This window comes from Grammomys surdaster, unplaced genomic scaffold (genome assembly GCF_004785775.1).
Source record: "Grammomys surdaster isolate TR1022 unplaced genomic scaffold, NIH_TR_1.0 125178, whole genome shotgun sequence".
In the NCBI taxonomy this organism is placed as follows: domain Eukaryota; kingdom Metazoa; phylum Chordata; class Mammalia; order Rodentia; family Muridae; genus Grammomys; species Grammomys surdaster.
Window position 1 is genome coordinate 550,626 of NW_021620070.1, and position 15,710 is coordinate 566,335.

General features: G+C 36.4%; 1 protein-coding gene across 2 annotated transcripts; it reads right to left on the minus strand.

Annotated features, from left to right (window-relative positions):
- Positions 1–745: 745 nt before the first annotated feature.
- On the minus strand, positions 746–15,644 carry Fundc2 (FUN14 domain containing 2). 2 transcript variants are annotated; one of them, XM_028785278.1, is made up of 5 exons: positions 15,616–15,644; positions 11,806–11,956; positions 7,049–7,124; positions 6,138–6,269; positions 746–2,819 (listed from the first exon to the last, which is right to left on the minus strand). In XM_028785278.1, the coding sequence occupies exons 1-5, from the start codon at positions 15,632–15,634 to the stop codon at positions 2,742–2,744; spliced, it is 456 nt and encodes a 151-aa protein (XP_028641111.1). In that variant the 5' UTR covers positions 15,635–15,644; the 3' UTR covers positions 746–2,741. The 2 variants fall into 2 exon arrangements, with proteins under 2 accessions (XP_028641111.1, XP_028641110.1); XM_028785277.1 differs by lacking the exon at positions 15,616–15,644 and adding an exon at positions 12,839–12,929.
- Between the last annotated feature and the right edge of the window lie 66 nt (positions 15,645–15,710).

Sequence of the window (15,710 nt, forward strand, 5' to 3'; positions counted from 1 at the left end):
CGCCCTGCCAAACAGGTGTTGCTAATTGTCTTATTTTGGGTTTCTATTTCTGTGAAGAGACACTATGACCACAGCAACCCTTATAAAGGGAAACATTTAATTGGGGCTGGTTTACAGTTCAGAGGTTTAGACCATTATCATTATGATGGGAAGCATGGCAGCATGCAGGCAGACACGATGTTAAAGAAGGAACTGAGAACTTTACATCCAGATCAGTAGGCAACAGGAAGAGAATGAACCACTAGGTCATGCTTGATGATCTGAAACCTCAATCCTACTCCCAGTGACACACTTCTTCCAATAAGGTACACCTACTTTCAACAAGACCATACCTTTATGGGTCTATGGGGGTCATTTTCACTGGAAACATCAACACTAATCAAAAACAAATGTATCCAATGGTGTAACTGTCTCACTCTGGTATCATTTAGGTTGTGCATGGAAAGACAGCTAGCTGCTGTTTTCAGAAAATTTAATCTCCCACTTTAACTCAAGCCTGCTTGACTATTCTGTTATCACAATGTTGGGGATTGAACCTAGGGCCTCACAAAAACTAGGAAAATGCTCTATCACTGAGCTAAATCCCCAGTAATCTCCCATTTAAGATGAAGCAATGATGCTGACTCAATGAGGCCTCAATAGAGGTTCCCCAAAATGCTTGAGGCTACTTCAGTAACTGGAACGTGAAGTGTGCACATTGTGACTCTACCCCCTCTACACAAACACAAGTGGAGCCTGACCAAACTTCAGAATAGACTTATAGATTTTATTTCAGACAAGAGTAGAATCTGAGTCTAGACCATTACCTATTACAACCTTTTGAAGGAACTCTAACCCAATAATCTTTGTTGTACCCCCTAATAGTCACAAAGAAAGCAGATGAATAAGAAGTCAGCTACCAACCCACTAGAGAGGTACTAGATGACCACTCCCCACCACATACCCAAAGGGGCATTGCAGTAGCTTTTGCTGTCACCATGCCAATGATATTGTTAAGACACAGGGAGAACAACATGGCTACAGCAAGAATCACTATAAATGGCACAACACCAAGAAGAATACAGAGTACTATAAAACAGATGACACACAGTTATAAATAATACAATGAGGATTTAAAAGTTTTTCTGTAATAAAAAGGTATGATTTTTTTAAAGTTTAAAACACAATTTTTAAGTTTTTTAAAACTCTTATTTAGCATTGAATACATATGATAAACAATAAAATGGCAGGTATTTTATAATAATTGATGAATACAATTACATGATTGCTATAGGCAAGCAATGGATACTTGGGGAAATCACTGTACCTTCTTATGTTTCTATAATAAACAGTGAAAAATCATCTTAAATTTTTTTTAGAAAAATATATACCAAGGTAGGTTATACTACCATGTAAGGAAAGATGATTAACATGTATTACAACAAATAGAATAACTTATATTGGCTCAAATAAAATCAAAATGTAGTGAGGAAATGCAAACAGGTAAATCCTAAGTAGTTTTACAAATCCACTGGTAGTTTCGATTTTCAAAAGTATATTATTGTTAAGGTATGTCAAAAAGTAATTATGTACAATGTATGACCTTAAAAATACAGGATTGCACAAAGGATTATCTACATAGCTAAGAACTCATTTGGGGTAAATCTAACTTTTAATGGGGAGCTTTCTTTATACAAATAAATATATTCAAAAATATTTGAAATCTATTAAGTAGTAAGCCCTGTGAGTACAATGAATGTGACAGAAGACTTGGCTTCTGGAAGATGATTTTCTAGTTGGAGTTGAGATCATGATAATAGCTATTATGGAAAAATGCAAAGTATACATCAATTTTATTTTAAACAATAATTCTGATGGAGATTGCATTTGATGAAAATAATTTATTACACATGTGCTATTCTCACTTCTGAATGCCTGGAACATCTCTTTATTCTTGCTTAAGGAACTGGAGAGATACTCAGCAGTTAAGAGTACTGGTTGCTCTTCCAGAGGTCCTGAATTCAATTCCCAGCAACCATATAGTGGCTTATAACCATCTGTAATGTGATCTGATGCCCTCTTCTGGCACGGAGGTGTACATGCACTTAGAGCACTCATGTAAAAGAAATTTAAAATTCTTGCTTAAATGTTGTACTTCATGAAGTTCTTACAGCTGGTGTCCATAAAGACCCACCTACTATATATAATACTTATATTACTTCATACATCTTTAGCATAAGTTCATTTAATATTCACTATTTTTAGTTATGGTACTTACATTGCCATTTTGGCAAGATAATTATAGCAAGTATAAATACCTCTCTTTCTATAGTCTAAAACCAATTTAAAAAGAAAACATACACCAAGATACAAAAATCTTTCATGCTTAAAGGCAAATGTATTTGGTTCCTTTCCATATAACATGTACTAAGGTAACTACATGCTGCTTTTCCAAATTGAGTTTGAAAAAGGATCTTACATAGGGGAAAAGGAACATTCTTGCTAAGCTACACACCAACCAAGTAAGGAGGGTACTGGAAGAGTTAACATCTATTGTCTCTTCCAATGTGTCAAGATTGAGAAGGCCTGTATTAACCTTGTACCAGAAGAAACCTATTAATGCCATTCAGGTTTGCTACAACAGGGAGGAAGGCACAGGAGAAGAGGAGGAAGAAGAGTGTCAATTGTCCTATATTGGAGTGTAGAAGCTGCTGTCAAGAAACAAACAACAACAATAAAAACAGAACAATGAAGTGAAGTTCTTAGGATGCCATGCCGAGCAGAAAGCCCCCAAAAAATCCTCCAGTCACTAGAACATTCTTCTTTACAAATGATACAACCTGAAAAACAGAAGATTTGGTACTGAGTTATTTTATTGCAAAACTTCCTATTCATCTTAGGTTTAGTGCATACATGGTTAGGCATCCTGTATGGCTCTCATCAATTTATTATCTCTCCTGACTACCTTCCTTATAATGTAAATGTGAAATAATACATCCAACATTCTGACCTAATCACTTCTTTTTGTTTTTGCATTATGTGTTGTGTGTGTACATGTATTTGTTGTACAGACACGACGCATGTATGAACATGTGCACATACATATGAAAGGTCAAGATTGATAGGTGTCTTCCTAGTTTACTTACATTATATACTAAGGCAGGATCTCTTGCTGGACCTAGAGATTATGATTTGGGCTAGCCAGCTTGCTCTGGTGATTGTTGCCATAGCCCTGGGACTGAAAGCAGGCCACCTCATCCACCTGGCATTTACATGAGTGCTAGAAATCCAAAACTGTGGTCTTCAGACTTGCATGACAATCACTTTACCCATTGAGTCATATCCCCAAGCCAAATCATTTCTTGAAGTTAAGCACTTTCCAACTGTGTAAGCCATTTGCACTATTACATTCCTATCACTCTGAGTTCATCCTCCTTGCACCATTATGCAAAGTCCACAGTGTCTCTTCACTACCTCTGTATCTAGACATCCTAGTTAGCTATAACTGTCAACTTGACACAACCAATCATTATCTGATAAGAGAATCTCAATTGAAAAATTGCCAACCGCATGAAGGCTGGACGCCCCAGGGGGTGGGAATTTTGAGGGTGGGGAGGTGGGAGTGGGGGAGTAGATAGAGGTTACATCCACAGAGAAGCAGGAGGAGGGGTGAGGGGATTGGGGGTTCCTGGGTGGATGGGGGATGGGGTAAGGGGACAACATAGGAAATATAAATAAAACATCCAATTAAAAAAAAGAAAAGAAAAATTGCCTATTTCAGTGTTTTTCAACTTGTGGGTCTTGGGTTGCCTAAGACCCTTGGAAAACACAGATAATTTGCATTACAATTCAGAATAGCAAAGTTAGTTATGAAGTAGCAATGAAAATAATTTTATGGTTGGGGGGTCACCACAACATGAGGAATTATATTATAGAGTTGCAGCATTAGGAAGGATGAGAACCACTGACCTAGATCATATTGACCTGGGCATGTTGTAGAGGACTGTCTTGATTGTTAGTTAAAATATAGGATGGCCTACCATACTGTGGGCAGCACCATTCCCTAGACAGGTAGTCATGAACTGTACAAGAAAGCTAAGTGAGCTTAAGTCTGTCTACCAACCAGCATTCTCTGTGGTTCTTGCCACATGGCCTTTGGCTATGAATTAATTCTTTGGTCAGAGGTAATGCTGTGTGGGACAGAAAGCAGACAGCAAAGATTCATTTGTTTCTCTCTGCTCTCAATTTGGGATTAATGTGATTAGCTGCCCAAGTTCCTTCCTTGACTTCCCCTCAATGATGGCCTGAAACCTAGAATTATAAGGTGAATCGACCCTTTCCTCCCTTAAGTTGCTTTTGGTCAGAATACTTTATTCCAGAAACAAAAATGAATTCTGCCTGAAATTACTTCTTTTTTTTCTAGCCTAGGATTTAGATTCCTGCCTGAAATTACTTCTTTGTTCTAGCCTAATGTCAGATTCTTGCCTGCAGCCCACTTCCTTGCCCTTGGCCAATGTCAAATTTCTTCCAAGCAGCCCCAAAAGCTCTCCACATCTCCCTCTTTGTTTATTTCATAAATAAGACTGAGCCTAGAATCTAAATGTTAGGCTAGAACAAAGAAGTAATTACAGGCAGGAATATAAATCTTAGGCTAGAACAAAAAAGTAGGCTTCAGTAGGCTTCAGGCATGAAAATGACTTTGGGCTAGGACAGGGAAGTATGCTCAGTCAGATATTTTGGTCATCCTGATAAGCCCTTAGAAATAGTGATCATGGGAGTGATCATGGGACTTTGTTTATTGCCTTGCTTGTTCTTTGACTATTTGTGTTTATTGTCTTGCTTGTTCCTTGACTATTTGCATCTATTGTATTGCTAGTTCCTCAACCTAGAACTGATCTTAATACTGGCATGTAATTAAAATGGTATAAAAGCACAAAAGAGGAGGTGGATGGGATAGGAGGCTTATGGGGGGGGGAATGGGGAAAGGGGAATACATCTGAAATGTAAATAAATAAAATATACAATAAAATTAAAAAAAATAAGTATAAAAAAATGAATCTAGGACATTATGTCTCCTTGTCTCACTTCCACTGCAGGCCTTAACTCTCTAAGACTTTCACATTCCTCAGAATATTACTAGAGGAAAATTTATAAAAAAATTTACTTACATTTTCATATGTATATCTGGGGAATATGTATATATGAGTGTACATTCATGTGTGTGGAGGACACATATCATCTATGGCTACTTTCACTCTATATGAGGAGGTCCAGTTGTTGTGACAGAGACCATACTCAAAAACTGAAAATATTTACCATCTGGCTATCTTCAGGAAAAAGCCTACCAAACCATTATCTAAGCATTTCTATTAGTCATGTACAGAATAGACAGAGTTTGGCTATTTCAAAGATGAGCAGGCACAGAGATAAAATGTAATTCAAAATGTTCACATTGGCAGCACACCCCACCCACTGTGGTACCCCCACTCTTATAAGAGCTAGTTAACTACAACTACTATCTTCATCTCCTTTGTATTCTCATTCACTGACAAAGGTCATCAAATATTTCAATTACTAAGCTTTGTAAGATGCTGGAGAGAAATCTCAGTGGTTAAGAGCACTGGCTGTTCTTCCAGAAGACCCAGGTTCAATTCCCAGAAACCACGTGACAGCTCACAGCCATTGGTAACTGTTGTTCCATGGGATCTGATGCCCTCTTCTTGCCCCTACAAGCACCACAGGTACACGCTTGTATCTATACACACACACACACACACACACACACACACACACACACACACACATATATATACACACATAGGCAAAAACCAATACACATAAAAAATAAAGTAAAATACATTTTTAAAGTGCCTTCATGAAAATGCACTAGGTAGCACATGCATGTTGTCCTAGTACTCAAGAGGTTGAAGCAGGAATTTAAGGCCAGCCTGGGTTATATAATGAGACCTTGTCTCCTCCAAATTGTTCCTACAGTAATGATATTCTTAGAGTGATATACAGAATATAGTTTTTGTCTCACTGCTCCAAGTTCTTGGTTATCTAAAACTTTTTATACTGCTGAGATAATTATATATCCTGTTTTGTACACAAAACTGTCTGAACTTTTCAAATACTAAATCTGAACAAGCAAGTCTTACCTCCTCAGCTTTGCTCTTGACCTCAGTTGGTATTTGCTTATTCTTACGAATCTGCAACTGCTCTTTGGCTTTTTTCATGTCTTTTTCTACTCTTTGCCAGTCAACTCTGATATATCCAGTATGGTTTGCCAGCTACAAATATAACAGAAATAAAAAAAGTAATGAGGAACATAGTCTTTGGTATTTCTTTTTGTCAAGATAAATCTTGAAATAGGTAATCAAAACTCTTCTGACTTACTATTTTTGGAGAAATTTGCTATTTTTTAATGACCTTTGGGCAAAATGTACGTATTATATTCAATTTTTCATGTTTGGTAATAGAAATAAACAACTGTCTTCAACTGTTGGCAATCATTTAATGTATATACTGAGTTTTACAAAGTTTTAAGTAAAATTTAAAAATAAGATGCTAAAATGAAAGCTAAAGTAGTAAGTTCAATGTAAACAATTTTCAAGGAAATGTGAACAGAATAAAATTGATTCAAGTATGTTGTTTCTGATAAATTAGGGTTATCCATAACACCATCAACCAATGAGTTACCCAAATAAACTGGAGAAAGTATGTATATATAAAGTAAACCATTAGCACTTATAAACAATGAAGTTGTTATAGAAGTCAATAAGAAAAAACTTGAGCTAGAGAGATAGCTAAGTGGTTAAGAGTACTGGCTATTCTTCCAGAAGATCCAAGTTTGATTCTCAGCAACCATGTGGTGGGTCTTAATAGTATAAATGTGAAATAAAATGTGACTAGGAATTAAGATTTCACGAAAATGGTTAGCATTCAAGATAGCACACAAAACCAAATGCATAAACTATTTTAATGTAATATATCCAGGGCTATAATTTCTCACAATACGTTAATGGGCAAGTAGAATTTCCAAACACCTAGGAAAACTTAACATACAAACCTGAAGGAGAAAGAATCCACCTCCTACAGCTGTTGCAGCCAATTTTCCAACCTTCTGGAATACGAAACCAGTGCACCTATGAAACCAAATCAAGATCAGATGTGACAGGCTGTCAGATGCACACAAGCACGAACAAAGCTCATATCCTACTTACTTTGAAATAATTTAGCTCCTTCCTACCATGTACAGAAACAGAAGCCCATGCTAGCCTCTAGGCTCCTAGAGTTCCTATTCATGTGTACCCATTATAGATTTTAAAGTCCACACTAGCATCCTAGACCATTTCACCTCCACCTCTACCCCAAAACCCCAAGGCTGTTTCAGTTAACAGGTTTCCTGTCTCCCAGGTTCCACCCCCTGACTCCCACCCCAAATTCTCACTAATCCCACTGTTCAATGTTTTCTTCCTACCATTCCCACTATTCTCTCTCTTGCTATTCCTTGCTATTCTCCCTTGTTTTGCAGATATGGCTATGTCCAGTCTGATTCTTTTTCTCTTGGCTCTGGACATTTTCAGATGTCCTTGGATGTTCTATCTTTCTCTTATCCACAATAAAAATTTCTTCCCACCTCCAACCATGGAGCAGCCATTTCAGGGGTTTTATTTATTGGGCTCCTTCCACATACTAAGAATACATGCATGTACCACCCCACATGAAGCTTATCAACAAGAAATATATATGCAAGCTGGCCATAGTAATGCATGTCTTTAATCTCAGCACTCAGGAGGCAGGGGTAGGTGGAACTCTGTGAGTCTGAGGCCAGCCTGGTCTACATAGAGAGTTCCAGATAGCTAGGGCTATGTAGAGAACCTGCTTCAAAATATTATATATAAAGAGTCTAAATACTCTCTTCAAAAGGAAGATATTTCAAACTGAAATTTTAAAAGGAGGCTGAGGAGATAGTGTAGTGAATAAAGTACTTACTGTACAAGCATGAGGACTAAGTCCAAATCCATATAAACTGGGTGCTTTAAAAAAGTAAAGTCTATCTATATGCTATGCACAAGAAACCTACTTTAAATAAAAGACTCTATAAAAGGTAAGTAGAAAATCCATTTATGTGTTTCTGCTGGCTGCTGCCCTGTGTGCTTCTTTTCTTGCCTGATTTTGTTGTAAAGTTGTAACCCTGAGTAAAACAGCTTTGAGTTCTATGAATCATCCTAGAGCAATGGTTCTCAATCTTCCTAATGCTGCAACCCTTTACTACAGTTCCTCATGCTGTACTGACCTCCAATTATAAAATTATTTTCATTGCTACTTCTTAACTGTAATTTTGCTACTATTATGAATCATAGTATAAATATCTGTGTTTTCTGATGGTCTTAGGCAACTCCTGTAAAAGGACTGTTAACGTGTAAAGGGGTCATGACCCACAGGTTGAGAAACACTGTCCTATAGGATTATCAAACACAAGAATGTCTTGAGTATTCCCAAACTCTGGAACTCAATAAATGACTTTAGAAAATTGTATTTCTACATGCAAGTAATAACAGGAAAATGAATTTTTTGATTAATAGTACTAACAATAGTATCAAAATATGAAATATTTAGGAATCTATATTGATCATATATTGTGATATATTGGCGTTATATCAATAGATTATATATAAACTATAAAGGTGAAACAAATACAAGAAAATCAAGTGATAGTGATCAGAACAATATGATATTGGCACCAAGAGAAATCAGTTATATCAATAGATTATATATAAACTATAAAGGTAAAACAAATACAAGAAAATAAAGTGATAGTGATCAGAACAATATGATATTGGCACCAAGAGAAATCAATTTTAAATGAATTGTTTTTATTTTTTAAGCGTTTTTTGTGGTGTGTGTATGTGTGTATGTGTTCAGTGCATATGTGTGCACATGTGTATGCTTTCCATGGCATACATGTAGAAGTCAGAGGCAACTTGTATGAGTCAGCTCTCTCCTTCTACCATGTGGGTCCATGAGATTGAACTCAGGTCCCCAGGCTTGATGGCAATTATCTTTACCCACTAAGATATCTTGCTGGCCAACAGACAGATTAATTTAATGAAGAGATGGTAAATAGATTTTTTTAAAAAAGATTTACTTATTTTATATATATTTGAGTACACTGTAGCTGTCTTCAGACACACCAGAAGAGAGCTTCAGATCCCATTACAGATGGTTGTGAGCCACCACGTGTTTGCTGGGAAATAAAGTCAGGACCTGTGGAAGAGCAGTAAGTGCTCTTAACTGCTGAGTCATCTCTCCGGCCCCTGGTAAACTGATTCTTGATACAGGTATAAAGACATGGTATTAAAGCATACCCTGTTCCATTCCCTTTTTGTATATGCTTGTGTATTGTTTCTATTTTCAGGTATTACAAATAAAACTAGGAACATTTGTGTGAAACTTTTTGTATAAGCATCTATTTTCATTTATATTGTTTAAGTGCCAACAAATAGTATGACTGAGCCATACTACAAGTATGGTATACAACAGCACTTGGGACACAGAGGTAGGAGGATCACAAGTTATGGACTATGCTTGAACGGCCCTTGAAGATTCAGGCCTACCAAACATGGTACTGGCATGGCAGCATCTTGCCCTTTTCCCCCTCCCTCTCCCATAAATTGCATCCCTAAAGCTAGTCATCCTGAGGAATGAATCTGGCATAAGAAACTGTCCAAATAAGGGAACAGACCTTGATGGCTAGCTTTAGGGATGTAATCTATGGTTTACATGGGAGAGGGAAGAGGGAAGGGCAAGGCCTGACAGTAACATGTTTGCCAGGCCTGGTTCTGCTAAGTTTCTTCATTACTGAGCCAAAGACTCTATTGTAAAACAAAACAAAACAAAACAAAACAAAACAAAACAAAACAAAACAAAAAACAAAACCAACACACACACACACACACACACAACTCTTAAATACTACAAAAAATGACAACTTCACAAGGCGAAAACATGGAATTTAATAAAAGATAATTCTAAGTAGTAAATAAATACATATAAAAGTCTTCAGTTTTACCCCTACTTGGGATAAATGCAAACAAAATCACAATGAGAAAAACACTACTTGTAAAGGCTAGCAAGAAGTTACCAGTATGGCAACAACAAATATGGTCAAGGATGTAGTTTAACAGAAGAAACACTTGGTCCTTGGTGGCAGTGTAACCACTTTTAGGCAGCAGCCTGACATTATCTCATGAAGCTGAAGATATATACACCCATTAACTTAGTGACTACTAAGTACAGACATCAAGGAAATATGTACCCATGCACAATAGGAAATTTGTATAAGAATTTCGTATCAGCATTGTCTACATTATTAAAAAATTGAAAAAGGTCAATATCAGACATTAACTGGGAAAATATCCTATGGTATATTCATACAATGGAACTAAAATAAAAATGACAATGAAGAAACTACAGCTTCATATGAAATGGTTGAATATGAAAAACATTTTTAAAAGCAAGAATCAAGCCAGGCAGTGTATCTCTTTAATCCCAGCACTCAGGAAACAGAGGTAGGTGGATCTCTGAGTTTGAGGCCAACCTAGTCTATAGTATGAATTCCAGGACACCCAAAACTACAGATAAATCCTGTCTTAAAAAAAAAAACAACAACATAGAAGCAATAATCAAAAGAATTCATAGTGATTGTGTTTATTCAAAGTTCAAAACCAGATTAACTACAATAAATTATGAAGAAAAGCAAAGAAGCAATTTCCCAACAACTTTTATGTTCTGGGGGATACTAGCCATATTTTTTAGCCTCAGTGGTTATATATGGGAATATATTCTACAACTATTCCTTATAGATAGATGTTCTGTGTATTTGCATTACAATAACATTTTTCAAAAGGAGTTTCTGAGATTGATGGATTCATTATTCATTCACTGAATTGGCTCCAAACATTTTATACACATCAACAAATGAAAACTGCTACATTAACATCTGGCACAGCTAACATAAATGGTTAATATCTTAATCTACCACTTGCTATGTTGCCTTGATCTAGAATCTAGATAAACTTTCTGAGCCTCAATTTCTACAAAAAGGACATAGATATTAAAAGTATCAAGTCTTTTAAAGAAGGAAATTAGATACTTATATATAAACTTTAAATAATACCTGCCTATATGCAAGGATTTTTGCATCAGACATTCCATGGTACAATTAAGGGGATGGTTTTTATTGTAGATATGAGAGAGAGGACAGACAGAGGCATCTGGAAGAGTCCAGAGCAGAAAGAAGAGCAAATTACACAGTCAGCAGTCTGGACATGGACATCTTAAGAGAGGAGAGAATAGCAGGGGATAGAGAATAGAAAGAACATAGTGAGAACAGCAAGAACAGAGAATAGCCAGGTTATATGAAGTGTGAGTAGCTGGGGGAGGAAAAGTCCAGTGTTAGGGCTTTGAAATGTATAAGGACTTGAGGGAGCCTGAAAGCTAGCATGGACCTTAATATGGTGATATATGTTAATTGGAGAGCCATATGTCTCTTTTGCCAGAGATAAAGGAATGACTCCTTTGACAGAAGAGAATCAGTGTCTCAAGTTCTTTTATCTAACCACCAGAAATCCTCCTACAATCCAGTCTGAGCTCATTTCTGGATATTTAGAGTGTCTTTTGAAGCTTGGGGAGTTGGATGGTTCACTGTATATTGAACAATTTCAGTGAAGTCAGTGTGTTTTCATTAATTAGAGTAGACAGTTTCTATAACTATGCTACTAAATCAGGCATAAAAAACTGCAAATCTTTAACATCACTTACCATCCAGTAACACCCCCAATTACCAGCTGGGTTGCTACACTATATTTTTCAGCTGATGGCCCAGATTCCTGCCCAAACAGCTTACGCCACCATGGTTGTTTTTTAGTTAATTCTGCAAGATCCAGTGCTTCAAATTTTCCATCAAAGTTTCCTATAAAAGAATGAAGATATGTAGTTACTGGTTGCTGAGAAAGGAGTAGACATATTCTTCAGTGGTATAGCCAATGATAAGGTGCCTATGCACTAGTAAAAATCTCTCACACATGTTCCTATAAATAAGCCTAATGAAACTCAATGGGTCATCAAAAAAAAGTATAGTGAAGACAAGATAATAATCGAAGACGATTAGAAGAAATAGGGAAGGACAAAAGTAAATATGATTAAAACACATTATATAAGTGTATAAAATCATAATAAAATCCATCATTGTGTATGATTAGTATATGGAAATAAAAAACTAAAAAAAGAACTAAGAAAATAAGAAAATATTTACTTTTATAATAGCTTACCACCATTCCTAACTAGATTAAGAGATTTTAAAAGCAAATAGGTAACTATTTTAAATAGTAAATTATCTTTGAAATTCTGGGTTGGAATTTTAGAAATTCTGACTAAAATAAACAAATTTGAATATATGTATTGTAGCACCCTTGAAAGCTTAGGCTTAGTCTATTGTTTTTCCTCTCAAATTTAAAAACAATTAAACTGACCTAGGAAAAAAACAGTACTATTGAATAAAAGCATTCTAAATATGTATTTTTAAATTCACTTCTTTAGGAGCCACCTGCAAAGCAATTTTCTGTATTACATAGATCTCCAGTGAATAAGTAAACAATGTTTGGGTGATTTTTACTAGACAATGTGCTTAGTAACAAACTATTTAATTAAATGCACAGGAAAAGATAGGTACTACTTATTAATCCCATTTTGTAATTAGGAAACAAAGCTTTGAAATGTAGTGCTAGACGAGGCAGGGGAAACAAGCTAACAAATTTGTAATCCCTGGCTTGTACAAAGATCATCTTGGGCTTACCTACTATGTTCAAACCTTCTTCCTTGGAAACATACTGCATTAAGATAACTAGTGTCAAAAACTCAGCATTCAAGACTGTTTACAAACAAAAGAAAAAACCAAGAATTGTCATTTTTAAAAAAGAATAAAAAATAGAGGCAGAATCAGAAATGATCAAGAAATTAAATGAAGGACTGGAGAGATAGCTTAGCAATTAAGAGCACTGGGTGCTCTTCCAGAGGTCCTGAGTTCAATTCCCACCAACCACATGGTGGCTCATAACCATCTGTAATGGGATCCAATGCCCTCTTCTGGTGTGTCTGAAGACAGCTAGAATGTACCTATATAAATAAAATAAATAAATATTTTAAAAAATAAATAAAGCAAAATTGTTCAGAAGGCTTCACACACATATAATTGGAGTCCAAGAAGATTATCAGAATAGAAGTAACATTCAAGAGGCTTACTGATGTAACTCAAGCAAGAAATGATAAGTGTAACTCTAGAAAGGAACAAGGGAATGAAGGGTACTTGAATGAATACCCAGGCTGCTATCTAAATGAATGCTATTGTATAAAACAATACCTAAAGTGTCTTATAAAACTTAAAATATATATAAAATTAAGCAGGTGATTTCTAAATTATTAGCAGGCAAAAGAAAAAATGATAAACTATAGAATACTCCCCTTTTAAATTTAAGGAGATTAAAAAAGCTAAGCCTGTGAGCTGCACTTCTACCTTAATTTCAATATTAAAATGTTCATTCTCTTTATAATATAATCCTTAGCAAAAAAAAAATTTTTTTTGCAGGTGAAGGCAGTGGTTCTCAACCTGTGGATCCAGACTCCTTTGGGGTTAAACATCAGATATTTACATTACGAGTCATAACAGTAGCAAAATCACAATTATGAAGTAGCAACAAAACAATTTTATTCCTGGGGTCTCTACAACATGAAAAACTGCATTAAAGGCGCATAGTATCAGGAAAGTTGAAAACCACTGGGTTAAGAGATTTTAAAATGTATATAGACAGACAAAGGACCAAGAATAGTATTGGAGTTACAATAGCTGAACAACAAATTGCCCCTAGACATGAAACAAAGTTATTTTGTCTATGGTTTCTGGTTCTGTGCATGTGAAATTCAATCATGCCATTAAGGCTTCTCTGTTATTATGTGATATCTGAGGCTTCAGCTAGAAAACTTACAGGGCAGGGTCTGGAATAATCTAAAAAGTCTACACTGACATATACGAATACTTTTCTCAGAGGCTAGAGTGGGCTTTCTTAATACCATTGAAGTTAGGTTTAAGAGGTGATTGTCTCAAGTGGAGGAAAGGTCAAGGACCTGGAAAAAAATGTCATCATTTTAAGTTCTGGCTTCAGAAGCTATTCAGTTTTACTCCCACCAAACTGGCCTAGAGTAGGTCCCATCCAGATTAAAGAAGAGAGAATATATACTCCAATTCTTACAGGGATGGGAATATCAAAGTCCCACTGAAAACAAACCATCTGAGAAAATTCAATCTTCTATATGATAAATGGCCAAAAAAAATCTTAGGGAGAAAGTTTAAGGGTATTCAAAACTTTCAAAATACAGTATAATATAGAGCCACCTAAGTTAAAGGCTTGAGGTGGGGCAGTGAGACAGAGTTTCTCTGTGTAGCCATTAATTCTGCAGACCAGGCTGCTCTCAAGCTCACAGAGATCCACCCACCTCTGCCTCCCCAGTGCCAGAATTAAATAAAGGTGAGCACCACCACTGCCTGGCTAAGTTAAAGATTCATAAAACTACAGTATTCAATAATGACCCAAGTATACACAAAATTAGTTGAATATAAGGTCTAGAAATTTATTTATACATACTATCATTTTCCTAACAAGATAACCAGGTATCCACAGTACAAAGTAAGTCTTTTCAATAGTGTTAGAAGCACTAAACACTCCTTTAAAAAAAAAAAAAACATACACAATACATTCAACATATGGCTCCAGTCGAAAGTGGGATTAAGTTGGGTATAGTGCCACACTGAAGCATGAGGATTGCTGAGTTTGAGGCCAGACTGGACTAAGCAAAGTTATCTGTTGATGGTGGGTTAGGTGGGATGGATAACAAACAGAGTCCACCCATTAAACACTGCTAAACAAAATTCACAAGCCTTGTCTATAGGCCCAGGAAAAGAATAATTACTGTAAGCACTACAATTATGTAAGACTCAAGATTTCTCAGAAATTTCTAGGTGTTCTTTTTAGCAATTGCATCGAGTGTGATGATTATGAGCTTAATGAATTGACTGACTTAACGTAACTAAAAAGAAAAAGAAAGAAAAGAAAACGAAAAGAAAAAAGGAAAAGGTGCTCCACTGAGATTTTATTTTGACTAAAAGTTCCCTCCTATATCTCCTACTGTTTTCAAAACCATCGATAATACAATTAGGAAAGTACCAATGAAAATGACGACTGTAGGTGTTTGAGAGGCAGTAAGAGACAAATACACTCATGACAGGGAGTCAGATCGCTTTTGAGAATAGTAACTGGATCTCCCTAGGGTTACCTCGGTAGGGATGGCGCTGAAATGCTAGAGGAGCTAAGCAGAGATAACATCCCAGGGCAGCTCAACCGCCAGCGTAAACATGACCTTGTCCAAGTCCCAAAACACCCGCCAGAAAAGTCTTGCGCTGCCATATCCAGGCGCTATTGAAGCTCCCTGGGGCAGGAGGAACTCAGAAGGCAACCGACCGTCCCTCTAGGCCACAAAAGTGATTCCACCCGGCCCTTACGCGCGTACTCCAGCCTTTACCTTGACTGTTCGCGGCCATTTCGGGGGAAGTAGTATCGCGAGGACACAGCTTCAGATCACGAGACCAGGAACAGGCGTTAGTCATTCGCAGCTAG